The 24,385-nt window shown below is 43.4% G+C and overlaps 1 protein-coding gene across 1 annotated transcript in view; it reads left to right on the plus strand.

Annotated features, from left to right (window-relative positions):
- The window catches only part of GAREM1 (GRB2 associated regulator of MAPK1 subtype 1), a 104,283-nt gene extending 80,958 nt beyond the window's left edge, over positions 1–23,325 (plus strand). The window contains exons 4-6 of the mRNA XM_030502630.1: positions 7,106–8,284; positions 13,422–13,588; positions 16,913–23,325. Coding sequence (XP_030358490.1) covers positions 7,106–8,284; positions 13,422–13,588; positions 16,913–17,825 — 2,259 coding nt within the window. The 3' untranslated portion in view covers positions 17,826–23,325. The remainder of the gene's footprint in view (positions 1–7,105; positions 8,285–13,421; positions 13,589–16,912) is intronic.
- Positions 23,326–24,385: the final 1,060 nt, after the last annotated feature.

Consider the following 24,385-nt stretch of genomic DNA (forward strand, 5'->3'; position numbering starts at 1 on the left):
TTTTGTCCTGGGGGTATAATTTTTGTCCTGGGGGTATAATTTTTGTCCTGAAGATATCACTCAGCCTCACCGAAGAGGCTGTGAAGCTGTTTTGCAGAGCCTTTCAAGGATGGAGAGGTGGATTAGTTAATTAGCCCTGTAATGATTCTTTTCTTTCCTATCAAAGACATTGTGTGGCTGGTGTGAACTTGTGATACTTGATTTGTTTATTTTTTTTTAAGGTAATCCTCTTTTCACAGTGGCTTAACTGTGTTGGCCCATACAGTGTGCATTTTGGCAGAAATAAATCTATAATGAAAACTTTTTCCTTTTTGACACGTTAATGCAGTACAGTAAAGCAAAATGGATTTCCTGACTTGATTGTAATTCTATTTGCTCTGATAAACTTGCCCTAAGTTTCCAAAAAGCACATATATCATAGATTCATAGAATAGTAAGGGTTGGAAAGGACCTTAAGATCATCTAGTTCCAACCCCCCTGCCATGGGCAGGGACACCTTGCACTAAACCACGTGGTCCAAGGCTCTGTCCAGCGTGGCCTTGAACACCGCCTGGGATGGAGCATCCACAACCTCCCTGGGCAACCCATTCCAGTGCTTCACCACCCTCACTGGAAAGAACTTCTTCCTTATATCTAATCTAAACTTCCCTTGTTTAAGTTTGAACCCATTACCCCTTGTTCTACCACTACAGTCCCTAAGGAAGAGTCCCTCCCCAGCATCCTTATAGGCCCCCTTCAGACACTGGAAGGCTGCTATGAGGTCTCCACGCAGCCTTCTCTTCTCCAGGCTGAACAGCCCCAACTCTCTCAGCCTGTCTTCATGCAGGAGGTGCTCCATCCCCCTTATCATCCTCGTGGCCCTCCTCTGGACTCGCTCCAACAGCTCCATGTCCTTTTTATGTTGAGGACACCAGAACTGTACACAGTACTCCAAGTGAGGTCTCACAAGAGCAGAGTAGAGGGGCAGGATCACCTCCTTCGACCTGCTGGTCACGCTTCTTTTGATGCAACCCCAGGATACAGTTGGCTTTCTGGGCTGCAAGCACACGCTGCCAGCTCATGTTAAGCTTCTCGTCAACCAACACCCCCAAGTCCTTCTCCACAGGGCTGCTCTGAATATATAAGGTTGTAACCTACACTGGCATTTTTAAACTCTGCAATAGCAACTTTCTTCTCCTTAAACAGCACTGAAGACAGCTTTTAATGCAGCAATCAGGGTGAAGTCCTTCTCAGCTGAAAGGGAAATGAGCGTATACTAACATGAAGAGTTGTACTTGCTGATTCTCTGTCTTGGGAGGCAGATGTTTATAAAAGAAAACTGGGACACTGTCTCACTGAATTTTGTCAACTTCCTTGGATAAAATTGCTTATTTTTTTGTGAAGACCCTTTGTTTTATATTTGAAAAATTTTTATCCGTTTTTTGTGACCTGTAAAAAATTATGTTTTATATCCAGTGCTATGATTGGTCCCTTGGCTTTAATAGTACAAACCATGTTCAGTAACTTACGAATGAGAGACCTCACTGTTAAAAAGAGCTACCAAAAATAAAAATCCTAACTGAATTTTAAAGGTGAATGCAATGCTTGCATTACTCTGATAAAAACTAGAAGGTATAACACACAATATAAAGCCACAGATCATTTTTATAAGGACTTCATATGTGTCCAAGTGATTAAAGACTTCTACTTCAAACTCTAATAGATTAGAACAGTTGGAGTCCAAGATAGAATATTGACTCAGGTGTTATCAAAATCTATTTTTCTGAGTTAACTGTTTCTTAAGCTAAAGAAACAATATACTTGAGCTTTCCCAAAAGAACATGTTTCCTAAATAATCATTCATCACTGTTCTGATGCCTGTCTTCTGCAGTAGATATAATTTGCTTCTGAATGTTATTGAATTGCAGGAGTCTTTAAATTTGAAACACTATAGTGATTTAACCCACTGCGGTTTTGCAGTGTGTTTGGTAAGGTGTCTGTAAGCCAGTAACCCTTCTGGTCAGCATCCTGGCATCAGCAGGGAACAGATAGTATGGAGGAACATCTAGCAGTAGGGAGGTGAAGGGTAAGTGCAGCATGGAGTAGGTTCTGATTCTGGGGGTCCTCTGCATGAGGATTTGTTCAGTTCAAACATCTACCAGTGATTTCTAGATGGCTTTGGAGTGGATGAGTGGAGAGACTGAAGTCCACATGACCCATCAACCAGACACCATTCTGTGACCATCTGCACAGGTCAAGGGCACTGTTCCTGCCTGACCCTCAAGGCAGAGTTGTGGGCACTTCTCTCAGGGCAAAGGCTGCAGCTCGGGCTGGGGGGTCTGCACCATCTACCCCAGCGGTGGCTGATGCCTCCACCCAGGCGGAGCTGCTGCAGGGAGAGGCTGCAGCAGGTGCCCAGAGCTTTCTCCTGGGGCAGGGACAGGCAGCAGAGCTGCCTGCAAAGGTGTGCCCCAGCGGAGGACCTCCTGCAGAAGGTGGCTGAGCTGGTCACAGGTCAGCAAAGGAGCATCTGAAGAGCAGCACAAAGGAATGAATTCCTGGCACTCCAGCCAGGTAAGTTGGCTTCACTGGGGGCCCAACTTAACTGCCTCTGTGAAAAGCACATAGCATGGGAAGTAAACAAGAGTTAGAGACACGTGCACACCTGCAGGGCTATGATCTTATTGGTATCATGGTGGCATGGCTCTATGACTGGAGTGTTGGAATGGAAGGATACAGGTTCTTTAGGTAGTTTCTGCTGCAAGGTGCAGCACTGGAATTGTCCAGCAAAGAATTCCTGTTTTAAAAAGATGTGTGGAGGGACGGACACACACACAAACACACAACCATGAGGGCATAATCCCTCTATGGAGGTGTTTGAGGAAAACGTATAGTCCTGCCTTCCTTACCCTCATTCCTTCAGCTAGTCTCAGCTTCCTAGCAGTTGCAAGGTCTTCACACCTGAAGGTTGGAAACCAAACCTAGCAGAAGTCCCAAAGGAGACAAGAGCATTGCTTGGATGTGGGCAAAGGAGGAGGCAGGCAGTGAGCCGAATGTGTGGGGCAGAGCAGAGACACACTGGGAATGCAACGTCAGCCTTCCCAGGTATGTTATGCAGCTGAAAGAAGGCTTCTCAAGTGCTTTCTGCCTTCTGTATCATTACCTGTTTTCCAGAATTATGAGGAGATCCCAACAGTTTGCCACAAAAAATACGTGGTTATTTCTGTGTCAGCCTGTGTTCTGAACTACCTTAATTCTGCCATTCTGATAGTGCACTGCTGTCTTCTCCTGTCATATACTGGTGATATGCTGTGTCATGTGTGTGGGCTGGCACATGCCACTAGCAGGTCCAAGTGTCTGAAATAGCCTAGGGCTCTGCTACACCCTGCCAGTGATTGCATAGCAAGAAACAGAGGGTGCATGGGGCATGTTCTCAGCAGGGGCATAAAGGAGCATGGGGTGCTTGAAGGTGCACATCCTGCAGGGTCAGTGCTTGGAGCATGGAGAGTAGAGGGAGCGGAGTCTGGTGTGGTGTTACCCCTTCTACCTTTTAGGAATAATCTATGATAAGCACTTTCTCGCAGGTCATGTTGTCTGGAAGTGTACTATTTGACATTAATCAAATCTATTCTGAAGAGCTGCTGTGCTTGACTGATTCCTGGGCTGATGGGGGGACCAAAGGCAGGTGCAAGCCCAGCACTTGAGATGCCATAAGCTCTGCAACAGGCTGAAAGTGAGTCTGTGGAAAAAGTCTGAGGGGTACCCAGTAGACAGCACTGGTGGTGTAACAAAGGTAGCCAACAGCATATGAGGCTGTATAAACCAGAGTGCAGCCCGCAAGTCAAGGATTCTGATTATTCCACATCAGCACTTGTGATGCTACAGCTGGAGTATCGCTTCCAGTTTTGGAAACAGCCTTTTTCCAATAACCTCCTAATACAAGGAATTCATATGTGGGACCAAGTCCGATATATCAAGATGGTCAAGGGGCTTTAGCAAAGTATGTATTAGGAGAGGCAGGGACAGCTGGGTTTGTTCAGCCTTGAGAAGGCTGAGGGGAGATCTCTCTGCTGTGCTACCTACTTAATGGAAAGGTATAAAGAAGACAGACTCACTCATCTGAGGTGCCCAATGGGAGGACAAGACAGAAAAGGCAGAAGATGGAACATGAGAATTCTGCTCCAATATAAGAAAAAAACCCCAAAAACCTAACACAAGGGTGGTTGAACACAAGAAGAGGTTGCCCAGAGAAAATGGGGGTTCTCCATTCTCCATCTTTGGAGAAACTAAAAATTTTACTGGGCAGGGCCCTGAACAGCCTGCCATAACTGCACCTGCTTTGAAGAGCAGGTTGGACTAGATGATTCTGGGAGTCATGTCCAGCCTGGAGGATTCTACAAGCCTGACCCGATGTCCTATTCTAATATCCATGGTCCCTTATTGATGTTTTTGTAAGTTTTGTGGCCACTGATAAAGTGAAATGTTTGAGTGGACAGGACAGAGCAAGTTTGATTTTCATAGCTCTTTGCTACAAGAACAAAGTAAAGAGCATGTAGCTATGTAATCTGAGAAACAAAAACGTAGAGATACCTGTGCGTTGCTATGTATGATACAATACGTACTGAGAGATATATATATATGTTTGGTATATGTTTATTGCTAATATCCTGGAACACATATTTATCTACTGTGTATGCTTGATAATGTTAATCAGCATGTGATGCTGAATGAATTACCTAACACAAGAAGAGAGAAGTTAGCTTTCTTGACTTTCAGAACTTAAATTTTAAAATATACTTAGCCTGCTGAGGTGAACCAGCAGCCTTAACATCTCCATAGCAGCATTTTGTGGATAGGGATACAAGTTGTGTAGTCTTAGACTTTTTATTTCATTTTTTCCCTTTTTTTATTACAAATTTGAACAGCAGCTGGTACCTTATATTTTTGTTCAGAAGGAAGAATACAGAACAGTATTTTTCTCAGAGGGCCAAACTAGAAATGTGGCATGATTTTTCTTTTGTTCCAGCACAGTAAAATTCAGCTTTATTTTATCTGTGACTATATTATAAAAAAAAAAAAATGAAAGCATGTTTTCCAGAATTTTTAATTGAGAATAATTGTATCTTTGAACATGCCTGTTGAATTTAAGCATCCATTTGCTATTTGGCTGGTTGAAATGGATGCCATGAATAAGCAGCTGCTTCGCAAGACCTGCATTTTGAAGCTCAGCCAGCTAGTTACCTCTGTGGCTTCACATCTGACCCACCATTTCCTTCTACAGTGCCTTGTTTGTTTGTGAGCCACCAGGGAACTGCAAGTTGGCGGAGCAGGAGCTCCCACAGCCATAGATTGTGACACTTCCTTTGCTCTGGCCAGCGCCCTGCAGGAAGCGAGAACTTGTACTGTCACAAGTGAAAGTATCTGACAGCGTAGCTGGCATTGTCCAGAGAAGCCATTTGTGGGGACTCGTTGATGGTAGAAAACAATGCTATTGCAGTACAAGCCCTCTCAGAGAGAGAAGGGGAGATGGAATGGTACATGCACAGAGCCCTGTGTGTCCTCAGCCCTTAACAGCTCCACCGAAGGCTGCAGCTCAAAAGCAGCGATCTGTGGTGCTTTTGAGGAGAAACCAGCAATGAGCATCACACCAGTGTTATCAGCAAAAACACAGGGTGCTTTCCTTTGATGTCGCGGTGTTTCAAAATGCTGTTTGGCCAGTGGTGTGAATTGTGAATGAGTATTACGTACCATAAATCCTAGTAGTTTCCTGGGTTAGACCAATTAGTGTTTGTTTAGATAATTCAGGCTTGAATGACTTCCTCTCTGGAAGCCTTGGGACTGAAGTGCTAAGGCGGTGCTGAGCTGCCTGTGCATTTGCTCTGAAAGGCTTGCAGAAGTAAATCACAACTTCACAAATAGGGGTGAATTGCAGATCACATCTTACAAGAGGAAGCGTTGTTCACAGAGCTTCTTGGCTATTAACTGATTGGAATTACAGCCTTGATTTCATGCAATGGCTCTTCTGTAACAGTACCCAAGTTTGGAGCCCAGAATTTGAACTTCACATACCTTTATGAAGTCTTCAGGGGTTGCCAAGGTGAGGAAGGGATATACGATTTCAGCATATATTTTCATTTGCAATTTCTTTAATATGTTAAATATTTCCAAATGAAATGCTCTGTAACAGGCCGGTAGTGTTTATCTGATGCACCTTCCTTTATGAGTAGGTATCGGCTGCTGAGGAAGAGCTGGGTGGCTTCTGTTAGGTCCCTGAAAAAGGCTTTTCACATTAAACCACTTGAATATGGAGCAGAGCAACCCTGTCTATAAAGAGCTGTTCCAGTCTTAAGGAAATAACTTCAGGAGCAAATGAGCCTCAGACATCTGGTTTGCCTTTTTTTTTTTCTCTCTCTCTCTTTCCAGTACCATTTCCATACTAGAAGAGCACACACATGGCTGCACATATGTTGTTTAATCTCTTAAATTGCAATTATGATCAAAAAATGAGGAAGGAAGTCTATGACTAGGAGAGCAAAGCAGAGGGGGAGTTAAGCGTATGGGATAGACCAATATTCTTGACTTCTCCTTCAGGGAATAGATGTCATCTGTCATTTCCCCTAGCCTGGAAGAGATTCTATCAAAGGGATATGCTTCATCCTTACTGATGAGATCACCTTTTTTGCTCCTCAGGGAGCGGAAGATGGGAAGAAGTTTGCTTCCCTCAAGAGCCTGGCAAATAAGTTCTAGCAAACAGCAAAAACCAAGGGCATGGGAAAAATGATACCCAAGGGAATCCAAACATGCTCTGTGATAGCTGTATGGCACAAGTGGCTATTTGAATGTCCTTTACTTAAAAATTGGTTATGTTTGGTCTCATGCCTTCTTTAGCAGTTTCATGGGACTGTTTCCCCTTTGGTAAGATGCAGGAACATGCAGAACAATAAAAAAGATTGCTTGGCCGAGCTTCAGGTTAAACACCTTGTGCTTGACTACTCAGCTGTCCAAATAAAGTTAGTTCAGTTTCTCTCGATAGATAGCCTTGTAAGTTCAGTTTCAATAGATTTAATATGATGTGAAGTATTATCTTCAGCAAGGAAAACCAAATTTTTTTATTATTGTTTTGCAGGTGGCTTCAGGTGAATGCAATGAAGACACTGAGGTTTACAACATTACCCTTAGTACCGGGGATGAGCTCACTTTAATGGGGCAAGCAGAAATCCTTTATGCAAAATCTTCTAAGGAGAAGTCACGATTCAACACCATCTTCAAAAAAATCGGGAAGCTTAATTCAATTAGTAAGCTAGGCAGAGGCAAAATGCCCTGCCTCATCTGCATGAACCACAGGACCAACGAAAGCATCAGTCTCCCCTTCCAGTGTAAGGGCAAGTTCAGCACCCGCAGCCCGCTGGAGGTGCAGATGCAAGAAGGTGAGCACACGATTCGCAATATAGTAGAAAAAACCAGGCTGCCCGTTAACGTGACTGTGCCAAGTCCTACACCAAGAAACCCTTATGACCTGCATTTTATCCGTGAAGGGCACAGGTACAAGTTTGTCAACATTCAAACCAAGACTGTGGTGGTTTGTTGTGTGCTTCGTGGCAACAAAATTATTCCCATGCATTTTCCGTTGCACTTGTCGCTTCCGAAATTTATTCTACCTGACAGCCTGGTAAAGGGGGAGCTGTGGCACGAATCCCTCATCCAGCATTGGTTTAATATATGCCAGGAACAGTTTGACATAGATGAGTATTCCCGTGCCGTGCGAGATGTGAAAACTGACTGGAACGAAGACTGCAAGAGCCCGAAGAAGAGCCGATGCACGGGGCACAGCCACGTGCCCAACTCCCTCAGCTACGCACGGGACGAGCTTACGCAGTCCTTCCACCGGCTTTCGGTGTGTGTCTATGGAAACAACTTGCATGGGAATAGTGAAGTGAACCTCCATGGCTGCAGGGACTTGTGTAACGAGTGGGCCCTGTTCTCTCATGATGCTCTTCAGTACCAGGAGTCTGGTGACAGTAGCAGCGATTACCTTTTCCCTGAAGTTAGCGAAGAATCAATGTTTCTGCCTACTAAACCAGAACTTCCTTACGAAGAGCTGTGGTTGGACCAAGGGTCTGGAAAGGCTGGTGACCAGCCTCTCACTCGCTCGCTAAGTGAGAAGAACAAATGTGACAACTACAGAGGGTCTTTCCGATCAAAGTGTGGTACCGCATCTCTTCCTGTGCCTGCAACTGTTGGAGCAACCACAAAGTCTTCAGATGTTTCCCTACCTCCACCTCCAGTGCCTCCCAAATCAGAAGCAGTAAGTCAGGGTTATTTGTGTTGGTTTCTTTCTTTTTTTTTTTTTTTTTAATTAGCTGGTGAAAAGCTTGCTTGGGAATTGGTTTTTATTTTAGTGAAGACTTGGGCGAGGGGGAGGTGGTGTGGATGTGAAGGGCAAGAAAACAATAAGACATCGTGAGATGTGCAACTTCAACTAGTTTCCTTCCAAGTGTAAGTCATTTCCAAAAAGTCACCTAAGTATATTTAATACAGTTGATCTTGTGTCTTAATCCTGATACTTTCATGTGATATTTATTGGGTTTTCTTGCTCATACAAACAAGGTCTAAGAATTGCTAGGTCACTTCCTTCCCTTGCTGTCCACATCATCTCTCCATGTTTTCTCATATTTTCCAAATATGAGCCAAAGTGTGTGGGGCATGATGCCACTTAGAACAGCCTCGGATCACCTTAGTGTGTGCATCTTCAATTAACAGGCCCTGATAATGAGGACAGCTAGAATTTTTATGGATTTGAAGTGTTTGTTAATGAGATTGTCTTCTCTGTTAGGAGTTTATGGCTGATTTTGAAGAATATTGTCATTTTCCTCAAGGAAACTTTATCAAACCAAGCCTGAGCTAATCGTTCTGTACTGCTTAGTGACAGAAAATATGTTTAAATAGGAACTCTGTAGAGTTGATAAACGACCCTTCTAGGGGAGTCAGTTTTAAACAAAGCACGTTTCCTGTCCTAGGGTTTCTAATGAATACTCAGGAGAGAAATCACTTCTCCAATCCTGAAATGTCATGGAGATTTCAGAGGCACAAATACAAATATGTTTTATCAACAGGAGCTTATGTGGACTGGGTGGAAAATCCATTCATTACATGGTCTCTTGACATGGTCCTAAACATTATTTTTTAAAAAAAGAAAGGAAAAATGAAAAATTCCCCCAGGAAAGAGTTTTTCAGACTCTTTAGCAGAATTTAAGTGATACGTTCTTGTGTCACGTAAGTCTTGGTGGATATTATTATTTAACAAATCAGTTTTGCAGGTTTTTTGCTGGAACTTAAATTTAAAAAATATCATTCCATTTGCAAGTCCTACAGTATTTCAAGAGCATGGCTGCACAGTAAGCTGAAACTAGTCTAAGACCGAACTGCAGCAAACCACGGTGATGCCATCCCTTTCTTATTGCCTTCTAACAGTCCAGCAGTGTTGGCTGGAGCCTTTCCACCATGAGCCAGGTCTCAATCTGGTTGAAAGCTAAGTTATATGGTTTTGTGCTGGGTTAGTCTGCAGCGAATTGCCGTGGGGATCCCCTGGCCAGGCTGTGCAGGAGTTGTGGTGGTTGATAAGAGGAGAGGAGAATGCCAGTGCAGGCACAAAATGCATAACTGCAGCCCTTTGTGCTGCCAGAACTTCCCCAAAAAGCAGCTGCAGCAGCTTCAGCAAAGACAGGAAAGTCAAGACATTACATCTTCATAGCAAAGAGTGTTTATATATAATGTCTAAGTGCGGGAACCCGAGAGCACTTCCTAGGCTGTGAGGTCAGGTATGCACCGATGCTTTGTCCAGACTCCTTTGGCCAAGTGCCCAGCAGCACCATATCGGGATGAAGTTCCCTGGCAGCCTACGCTGATGTAAACTGGCGTGGGGCTGGTCCTACCCTCCTCCTCCTTCTCCTCCTCCTTTCCCAGCCACATGGTCTTGGCTCCTCTTTTGTGCTGGCTCTGGCACTCGGGCAGGCAGCCAGGTCTGGATCTGCAAAATGATTAGTTTCCTGCTGATTTCTGTGAGCTGAACTGCTTCAGCGCAGGGTCAAAGGAGAGCTGGAGCTAGTGCCAGGGAGCGGGTAGGAGGGCGAGGGGGGGTCAGGGAGGAATGCTGCCCTACAGCAGGGTGAGGGCAGCCCTTGGGCAGGGGGGTGCTGGCCCCCTGGGTTATGGCTGTGGCATGGGTGTCTCAATGTCATGGCTGAGGCATGGGTGATGGGATACTGGGAGAGCTATGGAGCAACAGTGGAGCATTAGTGTGGACCCTTACACTGGGGGAAACCTCATGCCTCCCTTCTGGGGGCAGCAGTGTGGTGTTTGGGAAAGATACATGCGTTGTCTTTTAAGGTCATTTTGAAAAACAACAGTTTTGCCGTGTGTGTCTTACATTACTGAGGTAATGTGTGAGTGCTGTCAGCAATTTCAGTATTGCTTTCAAGCCATGTAGCATGTATCTGTTAAAGATATTAGCTTCCATTTAGAAGTGGGCAAGGGACGTAACCCCATAAAAACTAAAACAGAATAAAAACCCTACGTCTCCGTAGATGATAATAATTTAGACTCAGTTTTGTGGCTTCCTGGAACAGCTTTGGAATGAGTATCAGTGACCTACTGAATTCATCAGTGGGCTGGGGCCAAGGAGATGTTTGTATGGTTTCCATGTAGGGTATTTATAGAATAAGTAGATCTCAGGAGTGGCTGATGAACATGCGGTTTAGTCATCACTCCCCCTAGAATGGTATTCCATAGCCATTCTGTATAAAGATTGGCTGGCAATTGTATTTTTGCATGCACTAAATTTAAAATGTGTGTACAGGAGCTGCTTGCAGGAGGGAGAAGGACATTTGGGTATTTCAGAAGCTGTTCTGGTTTCCTTTTCTCTGGCAGGATGAAGCATTCTGATATATCACGAGTGTTTTGTAAATACCTGTCAGAAAATCGAAGTAGCTTGAAAGGCAGAAGGATGGGGGGGGGGGAATGACCTCTGAATTAAGGCCTGTAAAGTAGAGATTGCTTCAGTCCCCTACCACTCATTTGCATAAAATCAAAGGCTGTTTTCCTGATTGATTTAAGGCAAGTCCCTGATGGAGCATGCTGGAAGTTCAGGCTCCTGTTGGCAAGGAGCATTACGCTCATGATTGTGCCAGCCAGGGGGCGGGTTTCATCCGAACGACCTCAGAAGTGGTCACTACAATGCCCAGATTCAGGAGTGACAGGGTCCAGTGGTTCTGGCGGTGCTCAGGACAGCACCAAGGAGAAGGAGCAGAGGTCTTTAAATCAACGTAGCACCTCACATCACCAGAAAGAGGTCATCATACCAAGGTCACAGAAAGGAGTGTTGGAGCGTGGGAGAGCATAGACAGTGAATAATGAAAGTCCTGGGACATGCAGTGCAAATGCACTTTATCTGTGCCTGGCAGCTGTATGGCATCCAGTGCTTCTGGGTGAAAGAATATTTCCTAAGAGCAGCAGCCATCGAGGTGATTGTCATGTCGCACCATGGCTCTTCTCTACCTCTCTATTTCATTGCTGTTCTCTTGGACCTAGTGAGCGTAGCTCCCCTCTTAACTTTCCCCTGGCCCTTGTCAGTTTAATCTGCAAAATCTCTCCTGTTTATTCCTCTGCTGGGTTTCCAGAGGGCCGTGTCTGGCAACTGTAATCGCGGTCTTGTGACAGGGACCAACTGGGACTGCAAACCAGTATTATTTATGGGCTTGTTCTGATCTGCAATCTAGGTCAGCAAGGGAGCTTGACATAGTTTGTTATGCCAGCACCTTTGTATGCCAGCAGTCTTCCCAGGAAAGAATCCCTTTAAGCCCTTGACCATCTGCTGTGCACCAAGAGCTCCCCTGAATGATCTCTCTAACCCCATGAGTGTATATTCAAGGGGATGCAGTATTAAGTTTGCCTAGTCTGACTTGGGGGGAAAAGAATTAGAAAGTCCTTAGGCATCCTTGGGGCACAGCACTAAAATGGTTGAAGAGTTTTATGCGTGAATTCAATGACAAACATGAATAAAGTTGATTCTTCCTCTTTTTTTTTTTTTTCCTCCTTGAAAGAGCAAATAAGAACTCTTAGAGCAAGATTTATTTCAGTGTTTTATGCTGTTGGGCATTTCCTGTAATTTTGACTTGTTTTGAATTAGGAAAAAAATGTCCTACAATGTCCTAGCCCCCAATTTTCCATTTCACAAAAGTACTAAATGGGTTGTTGCATTTTTGAAAGTACTGAAGTGGATTGCAAAAGGTTCCACATTTATTTTGGTTTTAAATAAATTAAATCACGTTATTGGTAGTTATGTGTTGCAGAACTGGTAAGATAACTTTTAGTTCTGCAGTGTCGCTAAATTTAAGAATAAACTATAGCTTCCAAACACAAAGAGAATTTCCCTTTTCTGGTGCATCTAAGACTGTTTCAGATGAGAAGAACATAGAAGTCTCTTCCTGCCTGGGGGAAGGTGTGCGTCCTGAAAAATCCTGTGTGGCAGACTAGTTCTCAGTAGCCTTCCTCACCTCTAGCCCTGCTAAATAAAGTTGCTCTCCCAAATATGTACTGATGAGATTAAGGTCTTAATTTCATAGTTTTTGCCATTCCATTTCTTCTATGGGGATGGATCCTGATGTTTTGCTTCTTCCTAGGCAGATCAGGCTTAATTTCAGATAAGCAGTGCTACAGTCATGTGCTTTAAGCTGCAGAGTTGGCTGGCCGCGAAAAGTAGACCTAGACCTGTTGGCTGGGTGCAGGATTTGAACAAGCTCTTCTGCCCACACCTTTCAGCTTGTATGATTTTTAGTTAACCTCATCCTGGACTGCTTTGCCAGCTACAGGACTGAAGCTCCAGGTGTGAATTCCAGCATCTGGTAAATAGGAGATACGTGTGCTATTCCTGGGGGAGGAAGGCTGGGAATTATCCTAGAGCTGGATGGCTGAGTACCACTGGTGAAGTTGTCAGGAAACATCAAAGTCTGTTGAGATCTTTTCATTACATAAGCTTGGTTTATTACCTCTAAATAAACAATGCTAATGAAGCTTCATCCTAATTAATTGCTCCTTACCAAATGTAAAGGATCTGGAACGGTCTGTCTGATTTTGTATGTTACTGAAAGGTTCTTTTACATCATTTTATTGCTGCCACTGTTTAAATGAGTGGATATCAAACCCCTGAGAAGCACCCTAAAAAAGATCGCTAGTAGCTCTACTGGTAGCAAAGCCTTCTTTTGGACTTCCTTATGACAGCCACATACTGTTGCATGTGTATATACTTAGCATCATTTTTCTCTTCTCCTCCCATTTTAATGATTTCCTTTCACAGAAGGTGGCAGAACCAGATGTGTTTCATCTGTTTGAGGGTGCTGTTGCCCAGATTTTCTCCCTGCTTACTTACATGTTCTTCTTTTGTACAGGTAAAAGAGGAATGCAGGCTCCTGAATGCTCCTCCCGTCCCACCACGGAGCTCAAAGCCGTCCTCCACCAGTCCTTCCATCCCTCCTCGTACAGCCAAACCTGCACGACAGCAGACGCGCTCTCCCAGCCCTACTCTGTCCTACTACTCTTCAGGACTGCACAACATGTATGTATTTGAGCTGAGAGAGACCTGTGCTAGCACATACTGCTATAAGTGATCTCACTGTAAGGGGGCACAGGCTGTCTAAATTGAAAATCCTGTACAGTTCTGTATAATTCTTGAAAGGCTTGAATCTTCAAATTAGAACAGCTGGTTTTCGGGTGAGATTTCAGTGCTACATGCATGCAGTGCAGCCAGCTCTGATAAGTGGAGGCACAAAAGGTGTGCAGTAGTCCAGAAATGTTTTGTGCCAACTATGTGGGAACCTAAGGAGTGGGTGTGATGGAGAACAGAGACACCAGCAGACACCACTGAGTGCAAAGTGAGGTGTGGCGGAAGGGGGCCAGACAGCTTCCAGATCAAACCCACTTTAGCATGAACCTAACCCACAAACTGGAAAATCCACTTAGGTTTAGTAGCAAGTTGACATTAAATTTTTAATTATGTGGCTGCATACCTTTTCCAAGCAATGCAGTGTTCTTCCTTTGGCTTTCTAAAGTGTATACACCTCTGAAGTCTCATCTCCTTTTTGCCTTGAATGTCTTGTTGCCATTATTTTTGGTATCTCTTCAGTAACAAGGTACTACATGTCTGGATATTACAAATTGATCTGAAACGGCACTGAAATAATTTCAGCCTAGATGCAATTGGTATAATAACTTATGCTGGAATTGCCTTTTTAAACCATTGTGTACATTTGCAGCTTAGTGTTGTGTATCTGGCAATGATCACTCTAGATCAAGGCTGCTCGTTTGCTTTTATGAAAGCCAGTTGAGTAGTTCTGTCAAGGTCAACTCCCCAGGAGGCTGAGCACAAGACCTCCCAGCATTTGGGGCCCATCAAATGCTGCTTTCTGTATTTGTAGCTAAGAATACATTTGCTTCCCAAGAAACCAGGAAAACAGAAGTGAAGTTTCTCAAGAATGCAGGAGGTTGTAGTGAGATGGACATCAGTTTCTTCTCTCAAGTAGCAAGCAAAGAGTAAATGGCTTCAAGTTGGTCCCAGGGAGGTTTAGATTGAATATTAGGAAAAATTTCTTCATTAAAAGGGTCATCAAGCATTGGAGCAGTCTGCCCAGGGAAGTGGTTGAGTCACCATCCCTGGAGGCATGTGTAGATGTGGTACTTAGGGACATGGTTTAGTGGTGGACTTGGCACTGCTGGGTTAACAGTTGGACTTGATGATTCTAAAGGTCTTTTTCAACCTAAACAATTCTGTTGTTTGCCTTGAACTTCTCAATGTTTGAATGAAATTCATCTCCAGCATGGATCCAGACCAGAGATCTCCATTTAGGTAGACTTGACCTAGTGCTGCAGTAAAAGCTGCTAGAAATTGGCAATGTGTGGTGTAACTAGATTGCTGGTGAAGTTGCTTTTCAAGTCTTGCCATTTTTATCAATGGTCTTATTTTATGGATCGTGAAGGGTTACAGACAATATTTTAAACAAAACCAGTATGATTTGTCCTTATCTGACTAAAAAAATGCCTGATGCTTGACTTCAGCTGTAGTTGAGGTTTCTCTTGCATCTTTGACACTGAGTATCGGTGAGTTAATTTTGGTGGAGAACAAACAAGGAAGTACTTTGAAAATGTTACTTTATCAGTTTTCAGATTTAAAAGATTTAAATCATTAAATGTTCACGTTTCTGATATTGAACTAAAGAACAGAAACAGGATCAATCAGTTTAATTTCTCTGTATGGTTAGTGGTTTACAATGCCTCACTGACTGTCTTCTCTTAATCGAGCAGCCCAATGGCTTGGTTTGTGAAAAATGCTTTGCACTGTGTACATGCAACCAGTTGGCCTTTAAGCAGCCAGAAATGACCAGTTGATAGTGTATCCTTGTTGAGGGGGGTAAAAACCCATCTCTGCTACTGTAAATAACTGGTTTAACTGGCAGACTTGTATTAGTGACATAAACAGTAAAAAAAAGTTTGGAGGTCATGGAGTTATGGCCGAGGTATGGTTGGATAGAGGAGAAACTGCATCTGTTGGAGCTTAGTTTTATAACTAATTTTCCAGTGTTACAGATTAGAATTACAGAAATACAGATCAGATGCTTTTACGCTTCTGCACTTAGTGTTTGAGCTGGGCAAGTCCAGGTTGGCTTGCTCTCTGACTCACTGTAAGGCACAGGGAACTAATTTTGTGTCAATCCATTCAAAACTATGCTCATTTTCTGAAAGCTGCTGCCCTCCTCAAGCAGTTTTCCCTGAGCTGTTCACATAATGATGGCTGAGTTTCTTGAGAGGAGAGAGAGGTGAGTAATTAAAATAATTTTTCAACTATTGTTTTCCATCTGTTGTATGAAGTATTTTATAAATCTGCTAATACTTTTTCCAGTCTTCTGGCTTAATTGGCCTGAATTCCAAAGATCAGTCCAGCCCTTCAGACTTTCTTTTAGAAAGTGGCATAAAAGCTGCAAGCATTTGCTTTTGATAATAAATTACATGCTTTTGTTGGCATGTGTCTCTCAGGAACACTGGGATATAAACCATCAGTTCTCTCAGACAGGCTGAGCTTAGTTTACCACCTGGAAGTAGGTCAGGGAAACTTTTTTAGGTGCCTTTTGAAAAGCAAATGTTTCTCGTAATTGCTTCTTAAGGATATGGGCATGCAAACAAGTTACTGTGTGATAAACTTAAAGCGTGATACTTGAAAGCATACAGCTAAGTCTGCTTACCCTTCTACGTAAAACTCTTCCTTTGGCAGTAAGCATTAACTTAACTCTGTGTTATTGTACTGTGCACTGGTGCAGTTTTTGTACCAGTGATCAGTGAGAAAGGATCCTGTGCCCTGTGCACATGCTAGTGCCATAACAAATGAAAATGTTGGCTCCAAAAGGGCTTTTGGTCATCTCTTACGCCAGTCAAGCTCGGGTCTAGTGCAATGCTGATCTGCCCCTGTTAGCTTTTACATACCATGACACATCTGTGGTATATAGATATAAAATAGAGGATTAGGACATCTAGTAGATGTGAGGCTGTTCCTTTGCTATGGTGGTGTCCCTCAGGAATTCAACAGTGGAAGCTGAGTATTCGGGAGATGACACAGAACTGAATTGAGACATCTACTTTTTTACGAGCTTGAAAATCCAAGACATGAGGCTTTTGGGTATAGCAGCATCTTGTCAGGCTTGTATAAAGAGTAAAAGAACTGTCAATGCATTATTCAAATGTGGTGTTAATTCACATCTGAGAAGTTCTGCCGGAGGAAAGAAGATTATTTCTTCGTGACAGCCACCCTCTGACTCTGTCAGATGATTTATGAATTTATTCAAATGCCACATTTTTTCATACTAACGACATCCTTTCTGCTTTGTTCCTTAAGCAATGTCACAGAGAGCAACAACACCAACCCAACTGAGAGCACACCTGTTTCCTGCTACCCCTGTAACACGATGAAAAACGAATCCAAAGAGTCTGAAAGCACGATGCCTTTGGGAAGCCCCTCATCTGAAGCTTTGCCTTCGAGGTTATCTTGGCCAAACCATTTTTCAGGAACTGCTGAGGGCCAGAATAAGAGTGATTTTCTGCTTGATCCAAGCAGGAGCTACAGTTACCCCAGACAGAAGACTCCAGGTACGCCAAAGAGAAACTGTCCAGCACCTTTGACTTTTGACTTCGATGGGTGTGAGCTCCCGGCAGGGTACTCCCCGCTGACCCCAGCAGAGTTCACAAACACCATCTCTACCTGTCCAAAGTCAGCAAGTTACTCTCTAGACTGCACTGATGAGAAAACTCTGGGAGTCAGCGACGCAAAGCAGAGCCATTCTTGTCCTGCCTTACCTCCTCGGGCACCGAAGTCAAGTGAAGAGAAAGCGGTTACAGACATGTGTCCCTTGCCACTGAAAATAGATGGTGCTGAAGAGGAGTCAAAAGCTGGTTCTCCAGACCTCTTGGAAGATCAATATCTCGTTAAAAAGGGCATGCAGGATACGTTCTCTGTGTCTTATCCCTTCTCATCTCCCCTCCACCTCCAGTTAGCACCAAGATCTTGTGGGGATGGCTCTCCCTGGCAGCCACCCACAGACCTTTCTGGACTCTCAATAGAGGAAGTGTCTAAATCACTGAGGTTTATTGGTCTGTCAGAAGATGTCATATCATTTTTTGTTACAGAGAAGATCGATGGCAATTTACTGGTTCAACTTACAGAAGAAATCCTGTCAGAAGACTTTAAGCTAAGCAAATTGCAGGTTAAGAAAATATTACAGTTCATTAATGGCTGGCGGCCCAAGATGTGATGCCGACTAGTTATTAGTGGAACTGTACGAGATGTGCTCGATGCACTTCAGCTAATCATCACTTCCTGTTTTTTGCACTAAAAGCCCTTCCTGTAAATAGTAGTAGAAAAATTCTTACTATGCAGATAAACATTTTTTGAGTGGTGAACAGATTTTTTTTTTTTTGTATGTCAGTAATAAAAGTAGAGAATCTGCAGAGGTGTGCCTTGTGCATCCCTGACTGTTCAACAGCTGCTAAAAACTGGACACTAAGGGAACTTTTACTCCGTAGTCTGTTAAGACTTAGTCGTATTTATTACTGAACAATTTGATGCTGAAAGACACACACTGATCCAGTTTACAGTTTTGTTAACTGCAAGAAAAATGTATTTCTTACGGGATTGTTTCTGTTCAAATGATATTTGGCAACATGCTGTGACTTTCTTCCGTTTCTGTTAACAAAAAGCATGTTCAGATACACAAAAACATCCTTTTGACACTACATCTGAAAATGTTAAGAATTGCTGTGAAGTGCCACTAATACACTACTCTTGCAGCATATTTTTATTAACAGTATCTTCCTGGTTACCTGTAATGTGGATACATTTTCTATATTACTTTGAGCAAAAAGAGTTAAATGTTTCTAAGAGTCTTGCTTAGCTCACTGCCCAGAGGGGAGGGAGAAAGGGGATTTTTCTACTGAGCCACTCTGCCCTGGCCAATTAAAAGTTTATGACCTGTAGATTTCAAAAGTTGCTTTTGTAGTCGGATAGCTGGAGCGAGTAGCATGACTTCTGGTCGTGCAGCTTTCTCATGGGAAAGGCAGTTCAGTGCACAGGCTCCTCTTGGCAGGTCCTGGCTGCCGCAGTAAGCCTGCTAGCGCAGCCCTAGCAATAGCCTTGCTTTGGTGAAAGGCAACCCCTTGTGTTTCCTTTGCTGCTGCTACAGTCATCTGAAAATGTGCTCTTTGTGCTATTCTATTCCTGCTGTCGGATCTGTGTGGGAAGGTGGTTAGTACTCTTGTAGGATGCCTTTGAAATAAAGCATTAGCAAGGTGGGAGGGAACAGAAACAGCATATGGCACGCTGGTAAGAAATGGCCAAGTGAGGTTTAGGGCCATGCCACAGGAAATGTGTGTGATGTTTTAAGTTCACCTGTCTTGCTTACAGTGGGCTAGGACGATGTGGGTGTTGAAGTAGGAGGGACTGTAGCAATCTAAGATGTGTTAATTCAGTTGCCCAGCTGCAAAAACTCACTGCGATAAATGTCACACTGAAGTAGCAGTCATAAGGGAGCAGAGAGATGGGAAGGGGGCATTAGTCTGCCCCTGGAGACCTTTCAAATTTAACTGTTCAGAAGGCTAGAAATGGGATTAAAGTTTGATAGTCCACTGCTGATTTCTTGTAGTTGGCAGACCTCTCTGGTATGTGTCTAAATAACCCCAATATTCCCTGCCTCTGTAGTACTGAATGTAAGGATTTATGGAAGTCCTCAGGAAACAGTCTGTGGTGTCCATCCTCAGGAAGTGTGTGTGCCCAGGATCCTTCAGTGGTCAGAGCCAGGGATGCTAGACAGAAATACAGAACAGGGACAAAAATGGGAGGCTGATTTTGCCTGGGTTGGTTTGGTTGGGTTTTTTTTGCCTGGGGTTTTTTTGTTTTGGTTTTTTTGGAGTTTTTTTGGTTTTGGTTTTTTGGTTGGTTGGTTGGTTTTTTTGTGTGTTTGTTTGGTTTTTTGTTTTGTTTTGGGTTTTTTTGTTTGTTTGGTTGGTTGGTTTTTGGGGCTTTTTGGGGTGGTGTTTTTTTTTTTCCCCCCAAAAAATATATTTGCAAAGGGAGTTTTCTGTTGCCTGGGCAGATTTCGTGTCGTGTCTCCATGCTGAAGTCAAGAGGCATTATTTGTCTTGCAATAATGCAAACCACCAGTTCCCAACCAGAGGGCAAAGCCCAATTGATGTGGGTACTAGAAAGCAGTGAGCCAAAAAGTACCCGAGTAGAAAACCCCCAAGAGTTCATAATCCTACTCTTTTTCTTAATGTATTGACTTTTAGCAACAGATCAATAGCTTTCTCCGGATGGTTTTTAATTAGTGTCCTAAAATATTTTAGCTGCAAGTAAGACTAAATCAAATTCAAGTACTGTTCAGGTGTGTTTGCTGTGTGCAAGTTGAAGTCAAATGCATTTTAACTCTCACTATGTCAAATAGCATTCAAATTTGAAAGGGCTGAATGTTAAATGTCAGGTACTTCTCTTTGGTTTGCTTGGTTTGTTAATTCCAGGTTAAAAAAAAGCAACATTCCTCTCTCAAAAAAATAAACCCGAACCAAAACGAACATTAAATATTGCTGATGCCCTGAGTATATTAATATCCCTGAGGAAAGTGTGTTCTTTGGCTAAGGATGGACACCTCTTCTCTTATCTCTGCGTACCTGCTTGGAATGTTTTTTCTTGCGAGCAGCCTGGTGGAATGTGCATTCATGAGTGTGCTGCATTAATATCACATATGCATAGACCAAAATACAACTGGCCTCCTAAAGGCCCAGAAATGTGCAATAGTTTCAGAAGCAGTGCCTGTGGGCAAAAGTACAGCTAAAATCCCTGACTGCAAACTTGCTATTGATGTCCTTCCAGTTGTCTTGTTCTGGCTTGGCACTGCTTACTTATTTTTATGCATATGTTAGCATTTGACCTATTCTTTTGCCCTTGGCTGCTCATCATCTTAATTTTCCAAGCCTTTTTTAGTGATTTAGGTATTCCTAACCTTTGTGTTGTGTGAATCATATGACTGCAGAGTCGAGCTACCTGCGATGATGCCCCAGCTGGACTAGGTCTGCATCTGCTCTGTTGAAGTCATGGGAGTGATGAGCAAACCAGGCAGCCAGTGTGGTGGCTTGGCCTTTCCACTGCTGCGGCCATGGCAGCACTGATGCCCATGGGATCTAATTTATTTGCTTTCCTCTTGAGCTTCGCTGCTGTGAGGCTGGGGGTCAGGACCATCCTTGGTGCTGTAGAAGGCAGTTTGAACAGGGCAAACCTATGTGAATGCCTTGGTCTCATGGGAAGTCCCTAGCAATAAAGGGATGGTGGCACCTTTGAAATGGGGCAGCAGCAGAGAAGAGCTTTAGGCCTAAGCAGAGAACCTGCGGTTCTTTTAGAAAGACTCTGGGTATAAAACCCAAAGACTTAAATCTGTAAAAGGTTACAAAATGCTGCACTGCTTATGGTACTTAGAGATGGAGGGTTACTTTAATGTTCCCACTGTGACTAGGAAGTGTCTGAAAGCTCTGGGGAATATCCCTGTGATACAAACTTTTTACCAGCTGATGTGAATAGGAGGAGATAGCATTCAGTGTTTGATAGGACTTGCAAACAGAGCAGTGCTGGGGCACTCTCTTATGGGATTCCCTTATTGCTGAACTGTTGATGAGGGTTCTTGCCTGGTTTGATGCAACCTAACCAGCCTATGCAATGGGTGATCCCAGACAACTCCCAAGCACAGCTTGGAAGTTAGCAATGGGGGAAACCAGCCTGGTTTTGGAGGGTAATGGAGTTCGACTGTGTGAGATGTGTTGGTTGTCCTTGGGGCCTGAGTGCAGGCTCTGGCCCATTTCATCCACTAACAGAGATGTAGCCATGGAGTTTGGATAATATACGTTCTGCCAGAGCCAGCCTAAAATCTCTTACTTTTTGGAGGCAGTCTACTAAAATAGGCCAGTCCTAACCTTGGATTTCTTTCCTCAGATTAAATAAATGTAGGGCCTCTGGTGCTTATTTAGTTATCAGTGTCTGAAGTTCTGTGTTATCTTCGGGAGTTTTGTTTGTCAGGGCATTTGGTAGCAAAAAAAATCTGGCATGTCATTCTGTATGGAGCTGTCTCTTTGTCCTGCACCAGGAAACACATCCTTTCTATGCAACAGTTGCGTAGCAGCACAAGGACTGATGAAAGTGATCAGTGAAAGCTGGATTCTGGCATAGAGGCCTTTCAGGAGGTGGACATGGAACTGGCCAGGGGTGGGATGGGGAGGAGGCTTGAGGCAAAATCCTGGTTTCCTTTAAGCACTCATTGTGCCTAGGATTAAGGATCTTTGTATTGCTGCCTGGCTGGCTAACCAAAGCTGCATTGAAATCAACTCAAAGTGTCATATTATAAAAAATGCCTACAGCTAGAAACTTAGAGACAGAAAATATTTGGTCCATCCAAAATCAGAAGGAAAATGTATTTCAAAATGTTCTTTGCAGCTAGAAGCAAGGGTTTGAAGTAACTGTATTACACAGGGGTTTTTCCAATAAAATGGTTTTACATGCCACTTTAATGGACTTTATTCCACAGCAACAGCTTCAAGAGAAACAGCATAAGTAGCAATGCTGTCTCAAAACCCACCATGTTTCAAATCGGTCTGTAAATAGAATGATAGAATGGTTTGGGTTGGAAAGGACCTTAAGATCATCTAGTTCCAACTCCCCTGCCATGGACAGGGACACCTCACGCTAGACCATCTCACCCAAGGCCCTGTCCGACCTGGCCTTGAAAACTGTCAGGGATGGCGCATTTACCACTTCCTTGGGCAACCTGTTCCAGCCTCACCACCCTCACAGTAAAGAACTTCTTCCTTATATCTAATCTAAATCTCCCCTGTTTAAGTTTAAGCCCATTACCCCTTGTCCTCTCGCTACAGTCCCTGATGAAGAGTCCCTCTCTGGCATCCTTGTAGGCTTCATCCTTCAATACTTGAAGTGTTTTCTCCTGTGTTTCCTTCTTGAATCAATTCCTTGATTGTCTCCCCTCTAAGTAAAGAATACTGGCACCAGCTCCTTGTGCATTGCCCAGCGGGGTGCCTGCCTGCTGGCCAGGCTGGGGTTACTCCACACTACTTAAAAGCTGAACACCAGCCCTATGTGAAAGGACTAGGGCTGAGCCCAGCTCTCCTGCCTCCTCTTTTTGATGCTCTAAATTGCAGCGTTCCCATGTGCAAGTTGGAAGGTACGAATGAAATCATAATCAAAGTGAGAGATCGTCCTTTTTAGTCATAGTGTTAGGGACAGCAGGGCAGTGGGGAAATGCAGACCTCTTGTTGACACCTAGCAATAAATGACTCTTCATTTGTTATGTCTTAAACTCCTCACAGTCCAGGAGTTTTTCTGACTTTACGATTTCTGTTTGTAATAACCAAATTTTCAGCGGGAAAATCTGCGGAGTGATTCTCTTGACTTGGACAATCTTCTGAATTATATGAAAAATATCTGTTAGTTCTTAGCTCTTTAGATTCACTTTGGGTAGGTCAAAAAAGTAACACTTGGGAAAAGGAGAAAGCCCTAAAACTTCGGCTTAGTGCATTTCCGTTATAAAACGAAGCATGGTTTTTGTGGAATTCTGTGCTGTTTTGGGCTTTTGTGTAAAAGGCTGAAGGCAGGTTATTATTTAAACCAGGTGCAAATAAATATCCCTGTAATGTATATGAACAAATTTAAACCGTGTATTGTAAGTATATAAACTGTATATTAAAGACACTATTTTCATGATATTTCAAACGTGTACAGAATTTGTTGTTCTAGATTGGTTGGGTTGCACACATTATATAAAATGGTTGGTTTTCATTTAGTAATTTCACTGACTTATCCTCTTGCTCATCTCAGTATAATTCAGAAATGAGCACCTCTCAAATAGAGAATTCACAAAGTAAGATTGGGATAATTGAGAGGAGCAATCAGGCTTTTGCATTTAACCTCTCAAGACACATTACTTCTCCTCGTCTTATAATTTCACTTGATCCTCTTCAGCAAGACTATCGAGCTGTGTGTTCCCCAGAGAATTGGTTGCCAGACAGCTTTCTTGTCTCCAGCAGACATTCACCTACAACATTATTTTCCTGAGCCCTCAGCCTATTATCTTTGTTTTAGAGAAATGTATTCAATTATGATTTGGATCTGCTTTTAAGCTCAAGACCATGCACAAGTAATTCTGCTTTGCCAAATGTCTCTGAAGCATTTATTGGGCGGGGAGAAAATTAGAGACAAAACAACGTTGTGCTCTAGGTTGCCGGTTCACATTTCCTCCAATATTGGCAGTAGGCGGAAATGTCAGCTCTACAACCATCCACATGTCATGCAGATAAACTGCTGTGCCAAATTCCCCTTGGGCTGGAGCTTCATTCAGTGATACCAGGCCAAAAGAAAGTTTACTCCAGCACAACTGTAGTTGTGGAGGGTTTTATGGAGGGGCTCATTAATGTATGTTTATGGGAAATAAAGCAGGGCAGAATCTGCTACAGTGATTGCCATTGGATTTGGGACAGATGGGGTTTATTTGCCTCCAACCCTCACATCTGGGAGAGGGAAGAAGCGTGTCTGGAGGCAGGATATGAATCTGGAGGGAACAGAGAGAAGGAAAATTGCTTTTCACAAGTTAAGATAAACCTCATTCACCATGAGCAGGGCTGTCTAGGACACATCTCTGCTTGCTCTCCAAAGAGGTGAAAGAAAAATACTCAGTTTTTTGAATGCTCCAGTCGGTTGCCTCCAGGCTGAGCGAAAGGGTCTGTGGGAAAGCATTTGATGCATGAAGGTGAAGGTGAGGGCTATAGC

Source organism: Strigops habroptila, chromosome 1 (assembly GCF_004027225.2).
Source record: "Strigops habroptila isolate Jane chromosome 1, bStrHab1.2.pri, whole genome shotgun sequence".
Taxonomy (NCBI): domain Eukaryota; kingdom Metazoa; phylum Chordata; class Aves; order Psittaciformes; family Psittacidae; genus Strigops; species Strigops habroptila.